Source organism: Harpia harpyja, chromosome 6 (assembly GCF_026419915.1).
Source record: "Harpia harpyja isolate bHarHar1 chromosome 6, bHarHar1 primary haplotype, whole genome shotgun sequence".
In the NCBI taxonomy this organism is placed as follows: Eukaryota; Metazoa; Chordata; class Aves; order Accipitriformes; family Accipitridae; genus Harpia; species Harpia harpyja.
Genome location: NC_068945.1, coordinates 53,053,605 through 53,078,131, shown reverse-complemented (window position 1 = coordinate 53,078,131; position 24,527 = coordinate 53,053,605). Strand labels below are relative to the sequence as shown.

General features: G+C 35.6%; 1 protein-coding gene across 3 annotated transcripts in view; it reads left to right on the top strand.

The window, feature by feature from the left end:
• Nucleotides 1-24,527, top strand: part of TBC1D22A (TBC1 domain family member 22A) — a 202,955-nt gene that overhangs the window by 86,365 nt on the left and 92,063 nt on the right. For 2 of the 3 annotated variants that reach the window (XM_052789034.1, XM_052789033.1), the window contains exons 10-11: nucleotides 1,593-1,668; nucleotides 18,940-19,067. In XM_052789034.1, the coding sequence (XP_052644994.1) occupies nucleotides 1,593-1,668; nucleotides 18,940-19,067 (204 nt within the window). Of the gene's footprint in view, nucleotides 1-1,592; nucleotides 1,669-18,939; nucleotides 19,068-23,927; nucleotides 24,038-24,527 lie in introns of all 3 variants that reach the window. The other variant, XR_008235492.1, reaches the window with a different exon arrangement.

Here is a 24,527-nt window from a genome sequence, read left to right as displayed (position 1 = left end):
TCATGTTCTATTTAAGAGACAAGGCCAGCAAGATGAAATGGTTGCCTATTTTAGTTGGTCATTCCTGTGGGAAATTCCAAAATTCAGAGAATTTTCCTCATTGACACTGTTTTAGTTTATACATTGGTTTCTAATATGAAATACTGTGAAAGTGCTACTGCTAGGCCAGTAGAGAACTTTGCTATAATTTTTTAAATAGCTACTACTGTGGTCAGTTACAAGTGATCGGAGCACATAATAGACTTTTTGATACTGTAAACCACTTGCTGGCTGATGTACTATAACCAACAGAATTATTAGTGCACAATTTTCCCTTGTGAACTTTTGGGTTTCATACTTTATGGCAGCTTTATAGAATTTGAAGATGAAATTGCAATTCAGTTTCATAAAACAAATCAAAATAAACCTCCCCATGTAAATATAGTCAAGAAAGTCAACATGGCCTTTTTTTTTTTTAATTAAAAAAAAAAGTCTTAAGATACATAAAAATGAACTGATATTCATCCATTTTACTCTAAGGCCAAGTTAAAATTTGAAATCAAGTAAAGAAAAATTAATATTAGAACATCAGTGAAAATTTTTTTAGGATGATTTTTGGCATAGTTGCTCAGCTCTCCATTTGATTTTCATAAAGGAATTATTAAAACAATAGCAGTTAATACGAAAAATTCTTTACCCTGGTTTTCTGGGTGGGTAGTGGTTACATGAAAACAACTTTATATAGCAACTTTCTTTTAAAATATATATTGGCAGTTTTCTTTTCTTGAATCTCTCTATAAAACTATAACAAAATGAGTTGAGTGGAGGGATTGTCAATCAAATATTCAGAAACATTGCTGTGTATTTAAATAATGTCTTTATTTAAAAAGATCGATCACTTTGGAGTTAAAGTGGAGATACCTTTCTTTTTCTCATTATTTCAAACTCTAGTATATATTATAGAGCTGCAGTCCAAAAATAAAAAATCCAGTTAGAGTTAATACATTCAAACAAATACATGCAAATACCCTGCCATTTTAGCTATATAGCTTGCATGTTAGATTTTGATTCATGATATTAACTGTAACCTTGGGTTCAGAACAGTCATGACTCCATTGAAATAGACTTTTGATTTCTTATGCTGCTGGAAGGTGTTATTCTGAACTTCTAAAGATCAAATTCTTATCCTGTCACTGATTAGGGTCTAAATTTTCAATTTCCTACATTGTTTGTGGTAGAATTGTAAATTTAGGAGAAAAAAATCACCTTTAAAAAAATCTCTAGCGTGGCACCTTTTGGCATTTAAGATGACAGCCTTTTAAAGCTACTTGGACTTCTGCAATAAAGCTGTAACTTCAGGGGCACTAGATTAGCAAGTAGAGAGCAATTGATGCAGTAATAGCTATAGGGTATACTGTTAGAGATGGGGACTGGAAGTAGGACTATACAATGTGATGCTTTACTCCTTAACGGTAGAATTAGACCCAGGAAATGTAAAAACAAAACACAAACACCTTAAAACATAGAAAAATAAATGGATTGAGATACGTAATTGAAGGAAAAGAAACTCCCCACAACCCCAAACTTATACTTGTATATGGTCTCTTCTTCAGGATAACTACACATTTGCACAGCCAGGAATTCAGAAGAAAGTGAAAATGTTGGAGGAACTTGTTAGTCGGATTGATGGTAAGTCTTAAAAGCTAAGCTAATTTCTAACTGGTGTTTCACTGGAAGTGTTTCGTTAAAACGTTTGCAAGAAGTCAAGCGAACATCACTACAGTTACCTACAATAGTGGGGTTACATCACCTATCTCAGATGAGGTGTCATAATCAATTTGTGGCACACTGGCCTTTGCAAGATCACTGTCGTGTATCATTTAAAAGCAAGCCACTAGAGCATGAGCCACTTTCATTACTTTTTATTAAGGCAATATAATCAAAATTCACTGGCAGTTTCTTTGCAGCAGAGTAATGACCACATACAAAAGGCAGCCAGTATTCATTTCATATTAAGCTCAATGATTGTTGTAATTCGGGCAAGTCACAGTGGTTGTTTATGGTTGTCCTTCGGCACTATGTTTTGTGCCTTTGTGCTTCATTTTGCTATCTGGAATGCCTGAATAATTTCTCTGTGGAATCCAATTAATTATGAGCTCTGGAAATAACATCTTTAATATTATAGATAAATTACAGTGTGTGCAGGGGTAATTTTAGATTATGCTTTCATGTTTTAGCAGGGCACTTTGAAATATTTTCTACCTTCATCCTTAAAATAATTCCCTTCATGAAATGCTGACTGTCATATTGCTAGAAGAGAGTTTAATTAAATGAAATGCAAGAGATAATGCTTGCCCATTCTAAACATACTCTCTTGATAGTTTGTTAAATTAATGAACAGAGTATTAACAAAATGTTGCCAAGCAGAACCAGGCATATATTTGTGACACTAGCCTGTCAATGATGAGATAGAAAAAATATTTCTTGTGTAGCTTAGTATTTGGTAATCTTGGAAAGATTAATTCCATCTTTTCATTACACATACTGTGAGGTTTTTTTGTTCCAGTGCTTACCATAGCATATTTTGGGTTGGCCTGCACATATTTGCATCTTGAATATTTGATAATGCTCTTTGTGTCCTTTTAGGATGTTAAAGTATTTCTAATGATCAAAAACTAAAGGCAGGAGAACAATGTTTATGTAATATTGCACTATAAATGTAAATGTATGTAAAACTTTTTGTTGTAGATGTATTTTATGTTTAAATGAATGTGAAAAATATAAGGGAATACTTCTGTATATAGGGTAGTGATAAATTTATATTAAAAATATCTTTAAAACTGTGTTTTGTTACTTCAGAAATAGTCTAACTGCTTGCAGTGTGACTTTTTGTATATCATTTTATGCTTATATCAATGTTGGAGTTTACATTTGAATTACTTATAGAAGCAAATGATTATATACCAAATGAAGTGTATAATTATAATGCCTATACATAGTCTTCCAGAACTTGGCCAATGAACATTTATATAAACAAATTCTTTAACCAAGTTTTTAAAATGAAAAATACCATTCTGATAATCAACCTTATTGTTCGGTGTAATAAAAATTTAAATATAATACAATATATTATTGTTTAGTTTCTAAGAAAGAAAGAAATGCTGAAGGCTTATTTGTACATTCAGTGCTTTAGGGATTAAGTAACTTTTCTCAATGGTTAGGTTTGGGAAGCATTATTTTTAAGGCTTCACACTTAAAAAAAAAATAAGACAGACAGTTGTAGCAAGTAAATGTGTTTTCTTAAACTGTCCTTTACCAGGCTTTGTAACTGAAAGTAAAGTGTGGGTTCCTGATTTGTATCTGATTTAAAATAATTTTGTGAGGTCTTTATAGGACTGTATTTAATAGGACATTGTTGAAGTAGTTCCACATCAAAAACTGTAATTGTTTATCTTTCTAAATGTGGATCCAATTTTTTATTCAATGTTTTTTGATCTAAATTGTATAGTATTTAGTAAAGGAGGCAACCAATACAATGTATATTTTATGTTGAACTATATGTTATAGCAGATTTTGTATCAATGTCTGTGATTGTAGATAACTGCCAAGATTTTTTAAAAATGAAAATGGGTACTGAACTATACCTTTTCTACACTAGAATTTTTTTTTTGTAGTTTTTAATAGACATCATGAATGTTTGCTAGTTAATGTTGATTTTTCATACTGTCCTAAATACTTACAAAGTAACATCTTAGATTAATCTTAACTCTAGGTCGTTTATATGGTTGAGTAGTAGAGGATGGTTTCCTTGTTTTGAGCAGTATAGTTGGAGAAAGCAAAGCAAAATCCCAGCTTTAAGGAATTGGTCGTCTTATAGCAGGTATATTTTGCAGATTGTCTGTATGACATACCTGCTGTATAGCATATGTAGAAAATAGGTTAAAGGAAACTACTTAAAAAAATAATGGCAATTATAACACTTCAGAGCGAGGGAAATTTCATTACACATTTTTTCATTGTAGAAACTATGAAGTATTTTAAAAAGTCGTCATTGCTATTTGAAAAGGAAACCAGTAAGACTTGGATGTAGTTGACATTATGGAAACCTAGAACTATTTAGGTTATATGGAGCCTATGGAAGTCAGTTTTCCAAAGCTCTGCTCTTTCCTCTTATGAGCATTCTTGATCTAAGGGGACAGGGCCAACTTAGATAAGGCTGTGTAGGGTCTTGTCCGGTTGAGTTTTGAGTAACTCCAGGGATGGAGGTTCTGCAGCCTCTTTGGGTAGGACTGTTCAAGGGGTTGACTACCATCATTGTGATTTTTTTTTTTTTTTTTTTTAGTATACATAATTAGAATTTTTGTTTATGGAACTGATGTCCACTGCCTTTTATTTTATCTCTGTGTACCTCTGAGAAGAATCTGGCTCCATCTTCTCTATACCCTCCCATTAGCTAGTTTCAGCTGTTCATAGGCTTTTCTTTTTAAGGCTGAACAAACCCAGTTCTGTCAGCCTCCTTTCATGTGTAAAGTACTCCAGCTTCCCAGCTACCTTGGTTGCCCTCCACTGGACTTGCTCTTATATGCCAGTGTCCCAGAATTGGACATAATGCTGCAGACATGGTCTCACAAGTGGTGAGAACAGAGGAGGAATCACTTTTCCTGACCTGTTGGCTTCTCTCTTGCTTAGAAAGCCCAATATACCATTGGCCTTCCTTTCTGCAAGGACACACTGCTGATGTGGGTACAGCTGTTGGCTACCAGGACCCCCAAGTCCTTCTTGGCAGAGCTGCTTTCCAGCCAGTTGGTGCCTGGTCAGTGCTGTTAAATGAGACTATTCCATCCCAGATACAGGACGTTTGCCTCTCCTGAACTTTAGAAGGTTCCTATCAGCTATTCCTTCAGCCTGCCAAGGTCCCTCCAAATAGTAGCCCTGACTTTGAACATGTCAACCACTTCTCCCAATCTGGTATCATCCACAAACACAGAGTCCACTCTGTGCCATCATTAGTTATTAATAAAGCTGTTGCACAGTATTAGCCCCAGTATTGACCCCTGAGGGATGCCATTAGTAAATTAGCTGTCAATTTGACTTTGTACTGCTGATCACAGTCCTTACAGTACAGTGGTCCAGTTAAAAGTTTTGGAGAGTAAAAGATAGGCATTTTTCAATATTCTTAGGGCTGTTTCTTTTTGTCTAGAAGACTGTCCACTCAGTTGCTTTCTTTTGCCAGAAAAGTACACCAAAGTATGTGTAAGATTAAATAAGGTTTTAGTTGTTAAGCAATGGTGGATGTGTACTGCTGTAACTTTATATACTTTCGGATGCCTCAGGTAAGGGGTCCTGACTTGGTTGGTTTTTTGATGGAATCACAACATAGTTTGATTAAATTATGTGTTATTGTGCTTTACTCTTCTTCATTTCTTTTTGCTTTTGTATTTTTATCTTTATACTGGGTCTGCAATACTGTAGCTAAAGAGAAAAGTATAGCTGATATGAATTGTTTTTGAAAAAGAAATCTTACTATCTGTATTTACTGTAAATATCCTAAGTGCTAGTTAAGGTTATTGTAGAACAAAATAATATTCCTGTTGCTACTGTGTCACATTATTTTCTTGATGTGGGTAACTGCATGGTGAAGGGAATCTTAATGTAGTAAGTAGCTGCATGAATGGATGAAGCTTGTACAGCTTGCTTGCTAATAGTAATGGATTACCAGTGTATGAAAAGTGAGGCTCGCCCTTCAGAGAGTGTTAATGCGTTATGTTAGTGATTCAAGCAACCTTCATTAACCCAGCCTTATGGATCACGACTCCTCTCAAAGTAACTGTCCTTGTGCGCACACTGCAGAACATTGCAGTAGACTTCAAATGGCCAAGCTACTCTGTTAATTTAATCATAATCTCAGTCTGCTTGAACTCCAGAAAATAATTTTGATGAATCGTGTTTAACGGAATTTTTGAGTTTCTTAATAAAATGTTGTTAAAGATGAGATGGAATTTGAAGATAAAACATTATTCAATCTCATTTATGTCCTTATCATCATTCAGATTCTTCTTGGAATTATACAAAAATAGTGAAAGGGAGGAACAATAGGTAGTTCAATAATATAAGGAAACTGTTATAACAAATTATCTTTTCCTTTTCCTGTAATGTCAGTAGAGCTTTTCTGCGCTAAATCATGAACCATTTCTCCTGGTTTGTAAAAGGTCACAATCACGTGGCATGCTGTCTTCCACTTTTGCTTCATTTAGGCTTGAAAGCAAAGAGATGTGGTGTAGGAATGCCAAAATTAATTCAGGATTTGTGTTTCCAGAATTTACAGGTGTTTAGCATTTGGCTGGTTTCATGCTTGGGAGAGTCTCAGCTTCTTCAGCTTACTGTAAGACATCTGGTACTTAGAGTTTGAGATAGCCATTTGGAGAAGGGTGAGCATTTGTAGATAAAAGTAGTCTTGGGTTTCCATTAAACGTTGATAAAAGATGTTAAGATTGCATGGCATTCTCCCTAAATTAGCAAGAAGGCAGTTCTAGAAAAAAAAAAAATAGCCCGTTATAATGTTATATTTATTTTTTTATTTATGTTGGCTTCTTATTAGCATTACAATAAACTATAAAGGCAGTACTGATGACTCAACTTAGTATAAAGATTCTGCATCTTCTGTGAGCGTAAGTTTGGGAAGATTTTTTCTACATCTTTTATAGAACAACTTCTGGGATTTGCATCTGTGTTCTGCACAGCCTGATCTGTGCTTGTGTTTTCTTATAGTTAAATAAATTCCATGTTATTAGTGTTCCAGATTCTTTCACCAGTAATCACCAATCTTATTGCAGAATTGGCCCTTGAATCTTAGTAACAAGAAATGGAAAAACAAGAATGCAGAAAATTATTTTTAAAAAAGAAAAAAGCTCTTACTGTTGCTGTATATGTTTTTCCCCCTTCTTTTGAAAATGGAAGTAATGGAAAAATACCTAAGAACATAAAAAGAGTGCTGCATTTTGATTTTCCCATAAGGAAGTTCATTTAGAATTCAGCTACATTTTTCAAAAGTTCAGTAATATTTCAGTATTTCTGCTGTGTCCACTGTGGACACATTTTCTGGCCATCTGTTTTGGAGAGATACTGCAGATATTCTTACATATGATATTTTAATTGGGACAATTTCTGATTTATTTCCATTTTAATACTGAAAAAAAATTACAAATTTTTCAATAGAAAGGTATTTTTAGTGTAACATTAAAGTTGTTATATTAGACTTATTTTAAAGAATGACTGTTTTAATAAATACTGCATAGTAATGTTTGGGAAAATATTTTTACTTATGCCTAGGTGCAGTTAAAATATTCTTTCACCTTTTAAAACCATGTTATATTAATGAGTTTATAAGTCTTATTTTTTTATTGCTGCCATATTGTAAATGTGTTTGTTTCATTCCCTTCAAATGAAATATAAATTAGATAATGCATTTTGTTTTAATGTTCTGAACAAATGAGTCTTGGCTCCACTAATCATACTTTATTTACTTATTTCTGTCTTGGGTTACAGATGTTTTCGTTGGTCAGTTGTCTGCAGTTCTGTAGATAATGCCACAAGTAAGGACTTGTAATAAAGTACTTTCACATCATGGCCTTACATTTATACTTGGCATATGTTTTTGCTATTTAAGCATACAGAAATTTAAAATATGAATCTCTTGTATATATTTATATGTGTTGTGTTCTCATACTGAACCCAAAACATAACACTGTACCAGCTACTGGGAAGAAAAGTAACTCTATCCCAGCCAAAACCAGGACAGTGCAGGTCACATTCTTCACAAAACTTGGTCAATTAAAAAATTTTCATTTTTATATGTATTTTTGTTTATCCACAGTGAGAGAGCTTATTTAATTGTGCCATTCTGTATACTTCTCATGCTTTGAAATATTTGCTGTAGATGTGTCTAAAAGGTTGGTAGTTATAATTCTTAACATTTATGTATGATGTTATGGTTTCTTATTTAATTGGAGATGTTTATAAAACTTCCTTGATTAGAATAGGATTAGTGCCGGTGGAATTGTCCTTTCTAGTGCCTGAGTTGATTTAAGAGCTGTGTGTTCTTTCTGGGCTGCTAAAGTTTTAAATGTCCAGACTTCACTTGGGATTCCTACAGTTACTCTTCTGAACGTTGCCTTGGTGTTCGGCATTCAGCAGGTTTTTGTCCCAAGAGATATAGGTGCCTATTCCTGTAGAACTGTCCAATGCTTCAAAAACAAACATTTCATGGTTCTGCTCAGAACTTAATTTCATATGACAAGTTAAGCCCAAAAGTTACTTAGAGATACCTATTGAGTAGTTTTGATACTTTCGTAGTTTCTAAAGGACATTCAGTTTCTGTGCTGATTGATCTTTTTAAACTGCAGAGGAAAATAGTTTTGCTTTTTTGTTGAGGAAAATCTGAATCTGAAAAGGCAAAATATCAACCAAGACTAATATGTTTTCTCATTTAAACACTTACTATTGTTTAATAAGAACTCACAGAACAAGCGATGTGTTTGATATACTGTGATAGATATAGATTAACTAATTTGTTTGGTTTTTAATTTGAATCTTGGGTGTTCGTACAATGAACTGATGTTGAAACTGTGGTCTTAGGTGACATTTGGTCAATCTTCATTATGTATTCAATCATGCTAATGATTTCTTTAAAAGTATGGTTAAAGAATACTTAATTGTATGTACAAAATTATGTTTAATTATACTGTAAAACATTTTGCTGACACCTATAATTTTGAACTGGGATTGTGTTGAAGTATCTGGAAAAAAGAGCTCTAATTGTAACAGTTGAAAAGACTGGTATTCTTTAACCATGCAGAAGCATTTTGGATTGGAAATGGACGTGGAATTTATTTAGACCTTACTGCTGCTGTTGAAAATTAGTGATTAAGAAGGACCTTCTCTTTCGGTCCGTCTTTGTGTCAGCTTTGTGCTGAAGTGATTAAAAATCTTGTAAGCATTTCATAATTGTTTTAATTAATTTGTGCCATAAAGCTTTTCTCATTTTAACAAAGCCATCTTATTTAGCTCACCAGTAGTTATTTTTTATCTGATTTTATGGTTGTAATTACTGTGTTATACTTTAATCCACTCTTAAGTGCTGCTCAGTGGGCATAATAATTATTTAATATATCTTTTAAATCATATTTTTATGTTTTACCGTGGAGATTATATTTGTATGCTATTATGGAGTTCAGAGATTTTAGCAAGAGTTGAGGTTGACTGTAAAATAATTTGTAAATTCCTGACTTCTGTAAGCACTTTAACTTTTAAATAGCCAAAACTTACTATTTTTATGGCAAATCAAAAAAAGGGAAGAAAAAAGAAGTTTAACATGATAGGGAATTTAAAAAGTGTGAGGCATAAACCCTGTTATGAATGCACAGTTATGATTTAGAAGAACAGGCTACGGAAGTCCAGTGAATGCTACCTGGAAGTCAAATGTCTCATCAAATATTTCTCACTGTTGGTTGTTGCACTTTGAATATTAAGTTCAAGTTCCACCTGGAAACACAGGATGTATTTTTAACTTTTAGTTAGAACGGCAGATCTTCTTTGATTGCTGTTTTTCCTAATAGTTTCCTCCATTTTGCATTGGATGCCACAGAATTGTTACTTGCATTTGATTCCCTGAGGCAACTTGGTCTTCCCTCCTTCCTCCCTCCCCTCCTCCCCTCCTCTAGTATTTTCTTCTTTTGCTTTGGGATCAGCATCTTGGGCTTTTTAGTATTGGAGTATCGGCTGTATCTTATGTGTATGAAGAAGCTATTTCTCAGTCATAGCTACTAGCTGTACATTTAGTGAGCTAAATTCAAACAGACCATTATCTCTAAATTGTAGGCCGTGAGGAGAATATAATTTGGTAATATTTCTGGTTTTCTGCCAGTTGTCTTTTCATTTTGTACAAGTCTTTTCAAATTATTTTTTTTTATATGCTTTTATTATCATTCTTACAGTGGATGATTTTAGACAGTTATAAAAAGCAAACTAATTCTGGAACAAGATATAATCAGCATGTAAATCTTTCACTTGGATCGCAACTATTACTTGAAGCAGAAGTGTGTATCATAATGAGATCTTGTCTTCAAGTGCACATTTATGATCTTTTGAATGTCTTTTTCAGTCATCAGGAAATTCTCTTGTTATTAATGTGTATTAATAAAAATTAATATACATAACTAATAATAACTCATTGCTAAGCTGTAGTCTTGACAATTACTTCTGTTCAGACTTTCATTAATTCAGGTTGGGGGGTTGTAAGCCTTAATCTGCATCTGGCAACACCTGGTGTTGAGATTTTACTCCTAACTCTCACCTTTTTCTCCCATAAACATACTGGCTTTGAACAATGCAGAAATTATTCAGAAAGAGAGAGAATGAAATTAAAAAAATTGCTTTTGGTGGGTAGAGTACTCAAAAAGAAAGCAGTCATTTACTGATGACAAAGTTCCTTCTTTTGGACAGCAAAGTTCAGTATGTGGGAGCTATAATTTTAAGCAAACGGCAATGTTTAAAGATTCTAGGGGTAGTAGAAAAAATTTCAACATTCTGTTACTATATTGACTGAATGGATAGTACGCACAAGCTGGTGGTGGATATGTTGGTTGTGGAATCCCTAACTGAACGAATGAAGCTGCATGAACTGCTCCATGTTAATCAACTGTCTATGAGTCTAGACTGGAGCAAAATGTGCTGCAAAATGGTGGAAGGCAGGTATGGATGACCATATCCATGTGGGGGCTGATGCGATCAAAGGGATGCTTGTTCCCTAAGGACATCTGGAAGCTTGCAAGCAATACTTGTGAAAACCAGTTTTATCAAATGTTTGTGGTAACTCAGAGGTGAGCATTAAGCAGTCACTGCTTTTCAGGAGGTTCTGGTCTCATGAGTCCAAGCTTGCAGGGACAACCCTTGTTGGTAACACTGTTTCTATTAAGCAGTGTTCATCTAGATTATGTAGTTTATTTGTGTTATGATACTGTCTTTTTTAATAGCTACCCACACTTTTAGAAAGTTCAGCTAAGTAGAAATAAATGCCCATTATAGCACTGCATTAAGTAGAATAAAATCTAGCTGGTTGGTTGCTTTGCACAGTTAGGAAAACAGTACTGAAGTTTTGTAGTTGGAAACTAGTACTTGGAAGCTGTCAGTCAAGTATCAAGTCACAGCATCATGAAGAAACTGGAAAAGAAATGTTACTTTATGCTGTTTACTTAGATTGTACGTAACATCTCATACTTGTAATGGGCTGAGCTATGAAAACTTTTCTGTAGTTTAGAAGTTGCAATATTGTACAAGGAGGGAAAAGTTGTTGTTGCCTACTCAATATCACAGAAATTGTGGCAGTGCAGTTTACTGATTTTAATCTAATGGTCAGACAAATTCCAAGCTTGCAAGCACATCCCTTGTGAATGAACTTGAGATTAAACCACATGATTTTCTTTTTTAGAATTCATCCTTTTAATGATCAGTGGCAAAACTTAACTGATAATCTGATATCTCTAATAAAGGGTAAGTGTTTGCACAGTAGTGTATGGGAGAAATCTGATCAACCATGAGGTAATGAAATGCTAACCATTATAATATTTTGACTATTTGTCACGGAACATTTTAAAAATTTAAATATGGATTTGATATAACCTATGTTTTGAAGCTTCATTGTCACCATTAACTGTCAAATTGAGTGAGTCATAAATAAGTCATAAATAATAATTTCTTACTATGTTTGACCTAACATGGGATGAAAGGTGTCTGGATTTTAAATTCAACTGAATAAATGTTTTTCAAAACTGCTTCCTAAGGAAAACAACAAATTCTATCAAATTCCCATCAAATTCTGCAGCTGAAAACTTGCTGGATTTTTATCTTTCTTACCAATGGAGAGAAGACAGGAGGAGAAATTTGGATTACAGTGGTCTATTAATCAGTTCCAATCAACCTTTCAAAAGAGTCATCAGAGAATTAAAATAAAGACAGGCTCCTATTTTAATTTTGCAAGAGACTTTATGTATTTTGAAAAGAAAGGCTTTTAAGTTTTGAAACAATGGTTCTTCTGAGTGTCATGCTTTCTTATTGGGTGCCTGTGTTATTATCATTTAGTTTATAGATTATGACATTTATTTATTTCTTTGCAATGTCAGTTGTTTTTAAAAATAACAAGGTGACTACTTAAAAAAACTAAGAGAATTAGACAGTGGAGATTCTCAGCTGTAGTAGATGAGGAAATTGTTTTCTGAAATGTGTCAGTGCTTCATGCCATTTGATTTCTTTGGCTTGTCTTCCATTATGCTAGTCTCTGAATGATTAGTCTATAATGCTTGCCTTTATTGGCATGGTCCAGAAAGAAGAAAATCCTGCTAGACTGCCATCGGAATGTTGTCGGCCTAGAATTTAGTAAAGCTTTTGACACCGTTTCCCACAGCATTCTCCTGGAGAAACTGGCTGCTCGTGGTTTGGATAGGCATACTCTTCGCTGGGTAAAAAACTGGCTGGATGGCCAAGCCCAAAGAATTGTGGTGAATGGAGATAAATGCAGTTGGCGGCTGGTCACAAGTGGTGTTCCCCAGGGCTCAGTATTGAGGCCAGTTCTGTTTAATATCTTTATCAGTGATCTGGTCGAGGGGATCAAGTGCACCCTCAGTAAGTTTGCAGATGATACCAAGCTGGGCGGGAAGGTTGATCTGCTTGAGGGTAGGAAGGCTCTACAGAGGGATCGGGACAGGCTGGATCGATGGGCTGAGGCCAATCGTATGAAGTTTAACATGGCCAAGTGCCGGGTCCTGCACTTCGGTCACGGCAACCCCATGCAGCGCTACAGGCTTGGGGAAGAGTGGCTGGAAAGCTGCCCGGCAGAAAAAGACCTGGGGGGTGTTGGTCGACAGCTGGCTGAAGATGAGCCAGCAGTGTGCCCAGGTGGCCAAGAAGGCCAATCACATCCTGGCCTGTATCAGAAATGGTGTGGCCAGCAGGAACAGGGAAGTGGTTGTCCCCCTGTACTCGACACTGGTGAGGCTGCACCTCGAACACTGTGTTCAGTTTTGGGCCCCTCACTACAGGAAAGACATGGAGGTGCTGGAGCATGTCCAGAGAAGGGCAACCAAGCTGGTGAAGGGTCTGGAGCACAAGTCCTCTGAGGAGTGGCTGAGGGAACTGGGGTTGTTTAGCCTGGAGAAAAGGAGGCTGAGGGGAGACGTTATTGCTCTCTGCAACTACCTGAAAAGGAGGTTGTAGTGAGGTGAGTGTTGGTCTCTTTTCCCAAGTAACAAGCAATAGGACAAGAGGAAATGGCCTCAAGTTCTGCCAGGGCAGGTTTAGATTGGATATTAGGAAGAATTTCTTCACCGAAAGGGTTGTCAAGCATTGGAACAGGCTGCCTAGGGAAGTGGTTGAGTCACCGTTCCTGGAGGTATTTAAAAGCCATGTAGACTTGGTGCTTAGGGACATGGTTTAGTGGTGAACTTGGCAGTGTTAGGTTAATGGTTGGAATCAATGATCTTCAAGGTCTTTTCCAACTTTAAATGATTCTATGATTCTATGGAAAACAAGCATATTGCTATAGCATGTATTCATACGTTAAGGAGCAATGCACAAACATCACTGCGTGTAAATGGCAGTGCCAGTTAGCCTCTGTGGCAAAGGTTGGCTGCTTATTTTACTGTTCATTTTGGATTGGTACTAGAGGAGTTACTCTTGTAGCTAGTGTACACTTTTCAAGAAGAATTGTGTGGCTGTTCATGAGAAATACAGTTTTCTTCCTTTCATTGAACTAAAATGCCTATTCATCAGAGATTCTTAGATTAACTGCATTTGAGATATTTTTTAACATTTAATGCTTTTTATATTTACAATGAAATATTGATAAAATGGAGTTAAAAATGAAGTGCCCTGGGTATGAAATATGGGTAAAAAATGAACTTTAAATAATTTTTAAAAATGTCAAAACTAGGTCTAAAGTCAAACGTCAGAAAAGATTGCTAGGGTTGATAGGAATCTTAAAGTAAAGGGCAACCCCAAAAGGCTAATATTCTGAAGTAATAAATTATACAGATGGATACAGTGACACCATGCTGTGCCACTGTAATTTGGCAGTTCATGCATAATTTTACTATTATTTTGCAGTTCCTCTTTGCTTATATTTAACTTGCCTATGCACTCATTCTGACAGTATCCCCCAGTCAGGACAGCAGTTGAGTCATGCTTTAGTACAGGTTATTTCTGTCCTTAAGTGTGGCTTTAGTTTGTGATTCTGTAGTCACATACAACTTCAATTTTGAAATCAGTAAAACAGCATAAGAAGCTGACGTTAAACATTAACAATAAATATTTTATGTGTATAGGTCCTTCTACCATGAGAAGCTTTTTTTTTAATGTGGCTAAATGTGATCATTCAAACTAATATATCCAATAAGTATATTTATTAAAATTATAAATACCTATAAATGCTTTTTATGTACGAAATACATGTTTTTGGCAGTATGCTACTTTGGAATGCATCTGTATAATGTATTTTATTCTTTAATCAGAAGACTTGCTCCACCAAAACTTTATATATAGATTTATTGAAAGTATTGGGAAACTTATTAAATATAATTCTTCTTTCTTTTGAATTTTTGTATAAAAACTATCTTTTTCTAAAAACTGTAAAATAATTTTACTATCAAAAAATGCAGTAGAAGTATTTTTTATAAAATACTTGGAAGTCTGAAAGCTGACAGTAATTATATATCTTGCTTGTTCATTGCACACATGTACTTATTTTCATTGAAATGGAAAATTTAAATTTAGATTATGACTGTCCAAATTACCTTTATCAGCAAAATAGCCTCTACTCACGATTACTTACAAAGTAAGAAGAATTAGCTTTTTTACTCAATGCATCTTCTATTCCAGTCTTGCATCAATTGTATAAAAAGCACGGAGTTTAATAGTCTGTTTTTCAACTTGTTAGACTAGAAAGCAACTTTCAAGAAATTCATTATGCCTATTAACACCTGTAATTGAAATATCACAACTGGCACAATTTATTGTTCTTCATTACTTACTTTCAATGGCTGCAAGCAACCAAATGAAATTTGTTTCTGCTGTGTGAAGAACAAAAATGTTTGCGAGTTATTAACTTCTGTTAGAAATAAAACTTTTTTTGCATCCTGCTTGATGTGTAGTGGATTATCTAATTATAGTAGTCTGCAATACAGGTATCTAAATGTGACATTTAAAAAATAAATTTTAACGTAGTATCTCACTTCAGTATATTTAACTTGCAGCAAAATTTGCCTAGAGCAAAGGCAGATACACTATAGTAATTCTGTATTTGTCGTGAATAACTGACCTAATAATGGTATGCTGGAGGAAGAAGCAGCCTTCTGGCTGAAGGGCAGAGCTCAAAGGGTTGTAGTGAATGGGGCTACATCTGGCTGGTGACCGGTCACCAGCGGTGTCCTTCAAGGTTCACTTCTAGGGCCGGTTCTGTTCAATATTTTTATCAGTGATCTGGATGCAAGAGTTGAATGCACCATTAGCAGGTTTGATGATGATACCAAACTGGGAGGAGGCCTTGTAGAGGGATCTAGATTGATGATTGCCCAATGCTCCAATCTATGATTTATTTAACATTTGAAAATTTAACAAGAACACATACCAGATTTTGCACTTGGGACAGAGTAATGCTGGGCACAGGTATAAATTGGGAGAGGAGTGGCTGGAGAGCAGCCCTGCAGAAAGGGATCTGGGGGTGCTGGTCGACAGCAGGCTCAATAGGAGTCAGGGGTGTGCTCTGGCAGCCAAGAGGGTAAACCCCATCCTCGGGTGCGTTAAACACAGTATAACCAGCCAGTCAAAAAGAGGTGATTATCCCGCTGTATTCAATGTTGGTGTGGCCTCACCTTGAGTACTGTGTGCAGTTCTGGGCCCACAATTTAAGAAGGATGTGAAGGTCCTTGAATGTGTCCAGAAGAGGGCAACAAAGCTGGTAAAGGGCTGGAAGGAATGTCCTGTGAGGAATGGCTGATGACTCTGGGTTTGTCTAGTTTGGAGAAAAGGAGGCTGAGGGTTGACCTCATTGCTCTCTACAGCTCCCTGAGGAGGGGAAGTGGAAAGGGAGGTGCTGAGCTCTTCTCCCTGGGATCCAGTGATAGGACACATGGGAATGGTTCAAAGCTGCACCAGGGGAGGTTCAGGCTGGACATTAGGAAGCATTTCTTTACCAAGAGGGTGGTCAAACACTGGAACAGGCTTCCTGAAGAGGAAGTTGATGCCCCATGCCTGTCAAGGCATTTGGACAATGCCCTTAAGAACATGCTTTAGCTTTTGGTCGGCCCTGAATTGGTCAGGCAGTTGGACTAGGTGATTGTTGTAGGCCCCTTCCAACTGTTCTGTTCTATTCTGTTCTAACCTAACTGTTTAGAAGTTAGAGGCATGCAAGGCCTCTGTGTGGAAAATGAAAATACAGAGGCTTCTGAATCTTATACTGTCTTCAAAATGTCGACTTCTACATATAAACTGCCTTGTTTCATTTTTAAGGCTATTTCTCTAAGGTTACAGAACATATGTAGTTACCACATCCGTCTTCTGCTTCCAATAACTTTTCAAGCTGAGGACTTGCTTCATCAGCACTTTACAGAGGGAGAAGAGTCTCCACTGTGCAGAATTCCATGACTTTTATAAAGCTCATTAGTTGATTATTTAAAAAAAATAAACCCAAAAAACCCCTGACCCAGATTAGCAGTGCTGCTGAGGAAGGGCTGCAGAGTAAGGCCCACAGTTAGCTGTTGTGTTTGGAGTGCCGGCTAGATACTCGTTGCATTTGCACATGCTGCTTGCTTTATGCAGAGCTCAGGACTAGCCTTGATATTGACTGTTGTCTCTCTCCCAGCTGGGGCAGCTGATGATTTTTGCAGAAAGCCTGGAAAAGAAGGGTGTGAAGGTGATGGGAGGATATTAGGTTTGTAGAGGAAGGAAGAAGATTAGTCACAGGGTTTTGAGACTGGAAGGCTGAGGCTATTACAGGTAGTGGAAGATCCATCACAGAGTTCTCATGTAATTTTAGAAATATCAACAATATGTAGGCGTAATATACAGTGGTAATGCTGTAGTACTTTTCTTGTACATGTAATGACAGAGAAGGAGAGGGATTATCCAAGACTTGATGAGATCACTTAAAAGAGCACAAGATCATTACCTCTCCACCCTCATTCTCTACCTTTTCACATCCCATAGTAGCAGTTCAGTCTATTGTATAGCAGGAGTATCTGGTTAGTGTTATACCTAGAAATGAAAATGAAATTAATCATTTACAGATTGACACGTCTTTATATACAGCTACAACTTTAAAAAGTTCCCAGGAGAGGTAACAGATAGTTTTAAGATGTACATACGGTTTTATATATTTGTGTATATTTATATTACAGAAGGATATGACTTTAGGAATATAGATACCAGGTCTGCTGAAGAGTGCTTTAGCCACACATGGGTATAGGCTGAGAAGTGCCATGGAGAAATACCTGTGCTTTATACATTTTCATGGGTATTTGTTTTCAGACACCACTGGAAACGGGATGTTGTCATATGTGGACCTTTGGTGTAATGTGTTGTGACTGATCTTATTTTTAAAAAAGCTCACTGTTGATTGTTTTTAAAATCTAAAAATTTTCTACTTCTTGCTTCCATATTGAAACAACTGTATCATATTGACTGACACTTTCATATAGCCAGAAAATACGTCTTGAGAAAAAAAAGGATTTGAACAACTTCAGTCTATATTATAATTTAGTGTAATTGAACATCTGTTACCTTAATCTTTAAGTAGTGTTTCCTGTAACAGTGCTACCATACTCTTTGGATTATTTTTTTTGTTCATTTAGAATTTCAGTGTCTTTTTAGATCTTTCTGAGAAATGTAAAATTTGTAAGATCAGCATGTACTCATTGTTTTAGCTGATAATACGTCTCTATGAATGCGGGTGAAAGATGATCTGGGTAGCAAAATCTCCCAAGAATGTGTTTGTATAAAGACAGACAGTAGGAATGTCTTATTTAGGCTTTAACAAAGACTTCTTGTAATAAATGTATCCAAAATAAGACATTAACATTTCTGCAGTATTTGTCATTTACACCATGCCAATGTCATACTTGAGCCTGTTAGCTAAAACCTGTTAACAGAATGTCTGTGATCCTTTTTGGAGTAAATTCTAGTAAATATATAAAAGCCATGTAATAGATTAGTTCTGTTAGCTCATAACCCGTGCAAGTGATTATCACAGCTTTCAAATAGTAAACATACTACAATAAACACAGCATGTATGAGTACTGCTTTAGAAACCATTGATTTGTACTGGTTTTTATTTGTATTTATTTGTTATACCAAGAAATTATTTAAGCTGCAAATTACTTAAATTTGCTCACTCTGTTTCCTACACATTAATCTCACTTTTTTGTCTCAGTTGAATGCAACCTTTACATGTACTTTCCTTATATTTCTTTGCCTTGTTAATTTAATGTTGTCGTCTTTTTATTACCAACACTATTTTTGGAAGCCATTATGTTATTTGCATACCTTGTTTCTTGTCATCTTACCCCAAATAATTTGTAGCTTAAGAAATTAGTGAGGATATATGTACCTAATCATTTCACTTTATAACTTTGTATATTTTTTTGTGGTATATTGTAAAGCTCTGACCTTAATCTTTTCTTAGATAGCACAACTGAGAGCAGTTGTTTAAGCCATCTAGAGGCAGAAAAATAAATCCAATGTAATGTTTAACTAGTAATTTCTATTTTGGGGATTTTCATTCAGTTGTAAGAGTTTGCATGCACTGCCACATTTTATATGCTTGAGATCGGAGGAGTATTTTATTTATTCAGACAATGTATTTGATACTTAAGGACTTCAGAAAAGTTGCAGTAAAATGTCTGTTTATTCTGTCTTCAGAACAAGTTCATAGGCACTTGGATCTGCATGAGGTGAAATACTTGCAATTTGCTTTCCGTTGGATGAATAACTTGCTGATGAGGGAAGTCCCTTTACGGTGTATCATCAGGTTATGGGACACATACCAAGTAAGTACTTTTTTTAAACCTCCATAACTCTGATAATGTGTTTTGGACATGCCAGTATGTTTGTGTGTGTTTTTTTCTTGAACCTTTTGTTTTAGTGTCATCTGAGAATCATCATAAGAGAAAAAGCCTTCAGTGACCATTACCACTTAGAAACATTTAATGTCTTCACTATTCTTGCCCTTCAAAACCAAGCACTTGATGTCATGATAGTTTATAGTACTAAAATGAACACTCCCTCAAAGCATGGGTTAATGTCAATATTCCCTTCTGTCTCTTCAGAGAACCAAAACATTGAATTGTGTTTAATCAATGCCCTCCATCAATTCTGAGTTCCAGGCTTCTTACTGCCCATCTGCTAAACTACTCAGTCCAATACTAGCTTCCAGTCTCCAGTTCTCAGCATTCATCCTTCTGTCATATCTTCTGTCTTATCGTTTGTCCAGACAAAACTCCTTATGTTACTGACCTCTAGTTGAGGTAATTATTTTTCCTCAGTAATTTCTTGCCTCACTGTCAAGTGAAGGAATTGATATCAGAGAAAAACTGTTTACTCGTTCTTAGTTCTGTTACTTGATGTTCCAGTACCTTCTGGTTGCAATTTTTTACTATGTATTTAAATGCTATATCCTTATCTATCTTTGTTGTTAAAGTTAATGAAAAAAGAAAAAGGAAGAAAAATAAAAATATTTTAAATTCCATAAGAATTTTCAACTGAATTAGCTTAGTAAATATGTGAATAACTCATAATTTGTCTCGTAAAGAGACATAACATCTTTAAATATCAGTGTCTTTCCATCTAGTCATTATGTAGCAGTGTTTAGTTAGTTTTGTACACTTCAATGCTAGAATGTCCAGTTAGATAATCTATCTAGGTCTCTAATAGAGGATTAAGAATTTCTTGCTATTCATTTAATGAGTCCAGTAAGTTGTTTCAGTGAAGTGTGTTTTGTAGAATGGTATCCAAGTCTGATAAGAAAATGTTAAGAAATGAGAGATCTATCACTTCTACTGTTAATCTATCCTAAGAGGTGGTATCCTTGCAGGTTTTATTTGGTTCTTCATCTTCAATAAATTCCTGAATTGAATTTAGCTATTGTTCCATGTGGGGTCCTTTTACCTGCTTTGTCTCATTATAACATATGTTATTCATTTTAATATCTGCTATTACCTGGCATTTTCTTGCAGTGGAAAACATTTATTCTTTATAAGATCTTTCTGATAAACTGAATGATTGTTTCAGTATAGCTAATTTTTCTCATTTTGAATAATTTTTGGCTATTGCTACAGTATTTCTAACTCCGAAAGGTTTTTTTGCCATGCTAACTCTAGCATTGCATTTGGTACTTGATCATTAGTCTCATCAATGTGCTAAAATCATGTAAAAGCTCTTCCTTAATCCAGCTAACCATCCATGTGTGCCCAAGAAATAGCTGGTTTTGCCCAAACTTCACTTTGAGCTCATCTGTGAGCTATGATTCTATGATAATGTTGAGAAATTTCTTTTGAAGACTAAGCATGTGGTTACTTTCTCAAACTAACTGTTGCCGTGCTGAAAGGAACCCTTTCTCAATGCTAGCCCATAGGCACCTCTCAAGTTACACTTCAATGGGATCTTTATCCATAATAAGTGGTTCTGATTATTAATTCTGATTTTTAGCAAATTCTGCTATATTACAGTAGTTCTCTGTAGTATTTAAAATTGTAATACTTACACTTGGAAATCCAACATAAATATGTATCTTTTAAATTGAGTTTTCTTATACTTAAATACCTAAATGGGATTCTTATACCTAGAGTGGGATTATTTTTGTATATTAAACATGCTTAAGGAGTAATTCTGTGTTTTGATTCGGCAGGTGCAGCAGATCTGTACTGTTTCCTAGGTTTTGTTATTTAGCAGACTGTTCTGCATGCATTTCTTGGTGAACAGTGTATTTAAAACCAGTAAGGATATCTTAATATAGACAGTCACCTACATTACCAACCCTTTTTCTGAAACAACCTCGAATAATTCCACAAGTTGTTTATCAGATTTTAGTTGTGCTTATACCTAACTTATTATCTACTTATAATATGGATCTCCAACCTGATAGTATGGATAATAAATGCAGTGAACCTACAAGAGCTGGTAAAGTTTGTGCAAAGTTTTTGCTAAAGTGTTAAGCAATAACATTACAGATATTTACACAAATAACTTGTCACTAAGCCATTCTGTTGTGTATGATTTCTAATTTAATCATTTACAACTGTATCAGCAGTGCTGCTTTCCAAATGGAAAACACTTTAGAGATGGAATTTGTTCGGTTAGTTTTATCTTCCGATTCATATTTTTAACTGTAAAGCCTGCTATAGGCCAAAATGTCATTTAGAGATACATTGGTAAAGAAGTTTTTCAGAGGGTCTAGCTATGGATAGACCCGTTATGTTGGATTTGAAAGAGAGATGTAAAATTTGTAAAGGCAGAAATATAATAGGGGATCTTATTTTTGAAAGAAATGTAGCTTTCCAGATACAGATGGAAGGACCAATCCTACTAATAATTTCAAGGGCCTGGGTAGATGCTTAACTGCTTTTCTCACTGTGCTCAAAGGCTGATGATGCTGTTACCAGGCTTGCTTTTGGTACCTCATGTCCTAAAGCAGAAAAGTAAGAAAACATGGGGATTCTCCTTAGATTTCCACACCTATGCCTTCTGCCATTTTAGTGGCTACTCAGGATGTGCATGTACTGACTTTTCCCCTGTGATATTCTCCAACTACTGTAAACAGAAATACCTTTAACTGCAGTATAAGTTCAGAGAAAAGGTGAGCTAATCATGTTGCAATGTAATATTAGTCACAGCAGGGACTACAGGCATCCTGACACTGCTGATGTGATGCTTTTGCTCAGACTTTACCTACCTTACAGCTCTCGGGAAAGGATGGGCATTTTGCAAGGCACTGTTTACAGGCAGCTTGAGGCCCAGTGTGTGGCATGATTCAGGAACGGCACAGGAGGGTCAGGATAGGTGGGTCAGTCAGATTCCTTCATGCAGAAGGAATGGGAAGACAGGCGGGACTGTCGAATTCCTTTATGTCTGCACCGCGGGTGCATTCTGGCTCCCCCATTTCCTGCAGAAATCCAGGGTGATGGTGGATGGATTCCTTCCCGTCCCAAGGATTAGAGAACAGTGGCCTCTTTTGAAAGAGAGGATCCGGTTGATGATGTTTTCACAGAAAAAAGTGTTGTCTCCTTTGTCTTCCTCTCTCCCCATCAAAGCTGAAATAATGCTTTGCCTCGCTGAGCTGCGTGTTTTCCTCTGTTTGCAGTGGAAAGATAAATATTGTGCTGTCTCCAGTTTAAATTCCAGATTGGTCATTCTCAGAGCAGGCCCCATTTTCTCATGAACTGCAGCAGGGGTTTTCAGAGGAATGACAGCACACTTAAATAGTCTGCTGTTATATATTTCCTAGTGCGATAGGAACTGTTGTTGTCTGGAGTTGTTAGAATCACATTCTGTCTCTCAAACTTTGTTGTGGTTCTTCCATTGACTTCAGTGAGAATAGGATCGGAGATTTAAATGATGTCCACCTTTGTCTCAGTATGTACAGTAGTAAAGATACTCAGGCTGGTGTCATATTTTCTGTCTAGTTTAATTTAGGATTCATCAGTCATTTGTTAGTCTCTGAAGTAAATCATTAAACATATAATACCTGTACTTGAGCTAGTTAGAGTTTAGGGGAAGGGAAATTTGGAAAGGTTCCCAAATTCTCACCAGTAAATACTCTGGTATTCTGCAACTTTATCTATGGAATCCATTAAAATATATCACTGTCTTCTGTAGCAGGACTTTGTAAAGTAGAAAAATTAAAGACATTATGTATCTTGCTTACAAAGGATATGTTGTGAGAGCTTCTTAGCCACAAATATTTAGTTTGGTTTATTCTTTAACCTGAATTACATTTTAATGAATTATCCCACTTTTTCACTTGATTTGGGCTTTACTATTGTTTTTTTGTTGGTGGTTTTTTTTTTTTAAAGATGAATGCTGTAAATACCTTGTAAATTCTTTCAAAATGGAAATCTGTAGAACTGATTAATATGAATGTTCATAGACTTTGTCAAGTGTGAAAGATTCTGCAAACCAAAATAGTGTATAAGACCTCAGTTTTATCTTTTTATTGTCTCTTGCCTTTTATCTTACATTTTGTCATCTTTTTTGGCATAAAGGATTGGTAAAATGAGATAGCATGATGGCTGAATTATTCAGGATATATAAGTGTTTAACATATTTCTATAGACTTATGAAATGCAAGTTAGTTTTATATTTGTTCCTTGCCAGAGGGGTGTTTTGACACTAATTTAAAGATTGCTTTGTGTATTTGAAACTGACTTTTTTTGGCTTCTAACTCTGACTTAAAATATTCAACATATTGTATTAGAAATGTTGGGGATGTCTCCATGCTCAGCATCTGTACTGTTCTACTCTAGAAAAATCTTTTAAATGTTTACTATCAAAACCTCAGAAAGTATCCTTGCTTCAGTTTAAGACATTTTATTTAAGTTTGCATCAAGTTTTTCTTTGGGTTTATTTTATTTCTTAAAAGTGTGTGTTGTCCTTGTTAAACCACGACAGGCACTTTTAAGAGCCACTGTGTTTATGTAGCTGCATACTTCTCTGTTGGGGGGCGGAGGAAGCAGTGCCATTACAGTGATGGCACCCAGTCTAAGATCTTCATCCTTTACTAGAAATGGCAATACAGGTCTTGAAAGTCAGTGGTTATATACCAATACTTAGAGCAGAACAGTGTTTACTTTTAACTATCAGTATTTTAAGCTGCTTAAATATTGAGTTCAAAACTACATTTGATTTCTGGGCAGTTTGGAGCTGGAAGTAAGTCTTTAACAATGCCATCAAATCATCCTGATACAAGATAACATGGTGTTATACTGACTGCTGTTTTAAATACGATAAGAATTTTCATTGGCATGTAAGTACTTCATTTTATTTACTTTTCATGTAGAATGGAGTGCATGTATTTTTCATTACAGTGTTTTCCTTTTGATCTGATGTGCTTACGTAAATTACCTTTTTGTGTTGTCTTTTGTGCAGTGATTTCTCTGTGTAAGTAACTGTAGTAGTACATAATTTGCAGAAGAGACACTGACACAAGTTCCATAGCTAAAAACTTGCTTGGGGGCGGAGGGGTGGGTGGGGTGGAGGAGTGAAAAACATTGTAGCAGCTATGTATATTAGTTTTCAATTTTAAATACAAGGTGGCAAGTGTTGTGTGAATGTTTAGAGTTCAAGTGTACAGCCTAATATTTTCTCCCGCCAGGAAGCCTTTTTGTTTAGTACCATTTAGCTGACTGCTGTATTGTCAGCCCACCAGTAGACTGATGTAGCTGAAATGAGTCACACACTCACACTCATTGGCTACACCAAAACAGGCAGGTGAGATAAGTACTGTTTACAGTGCT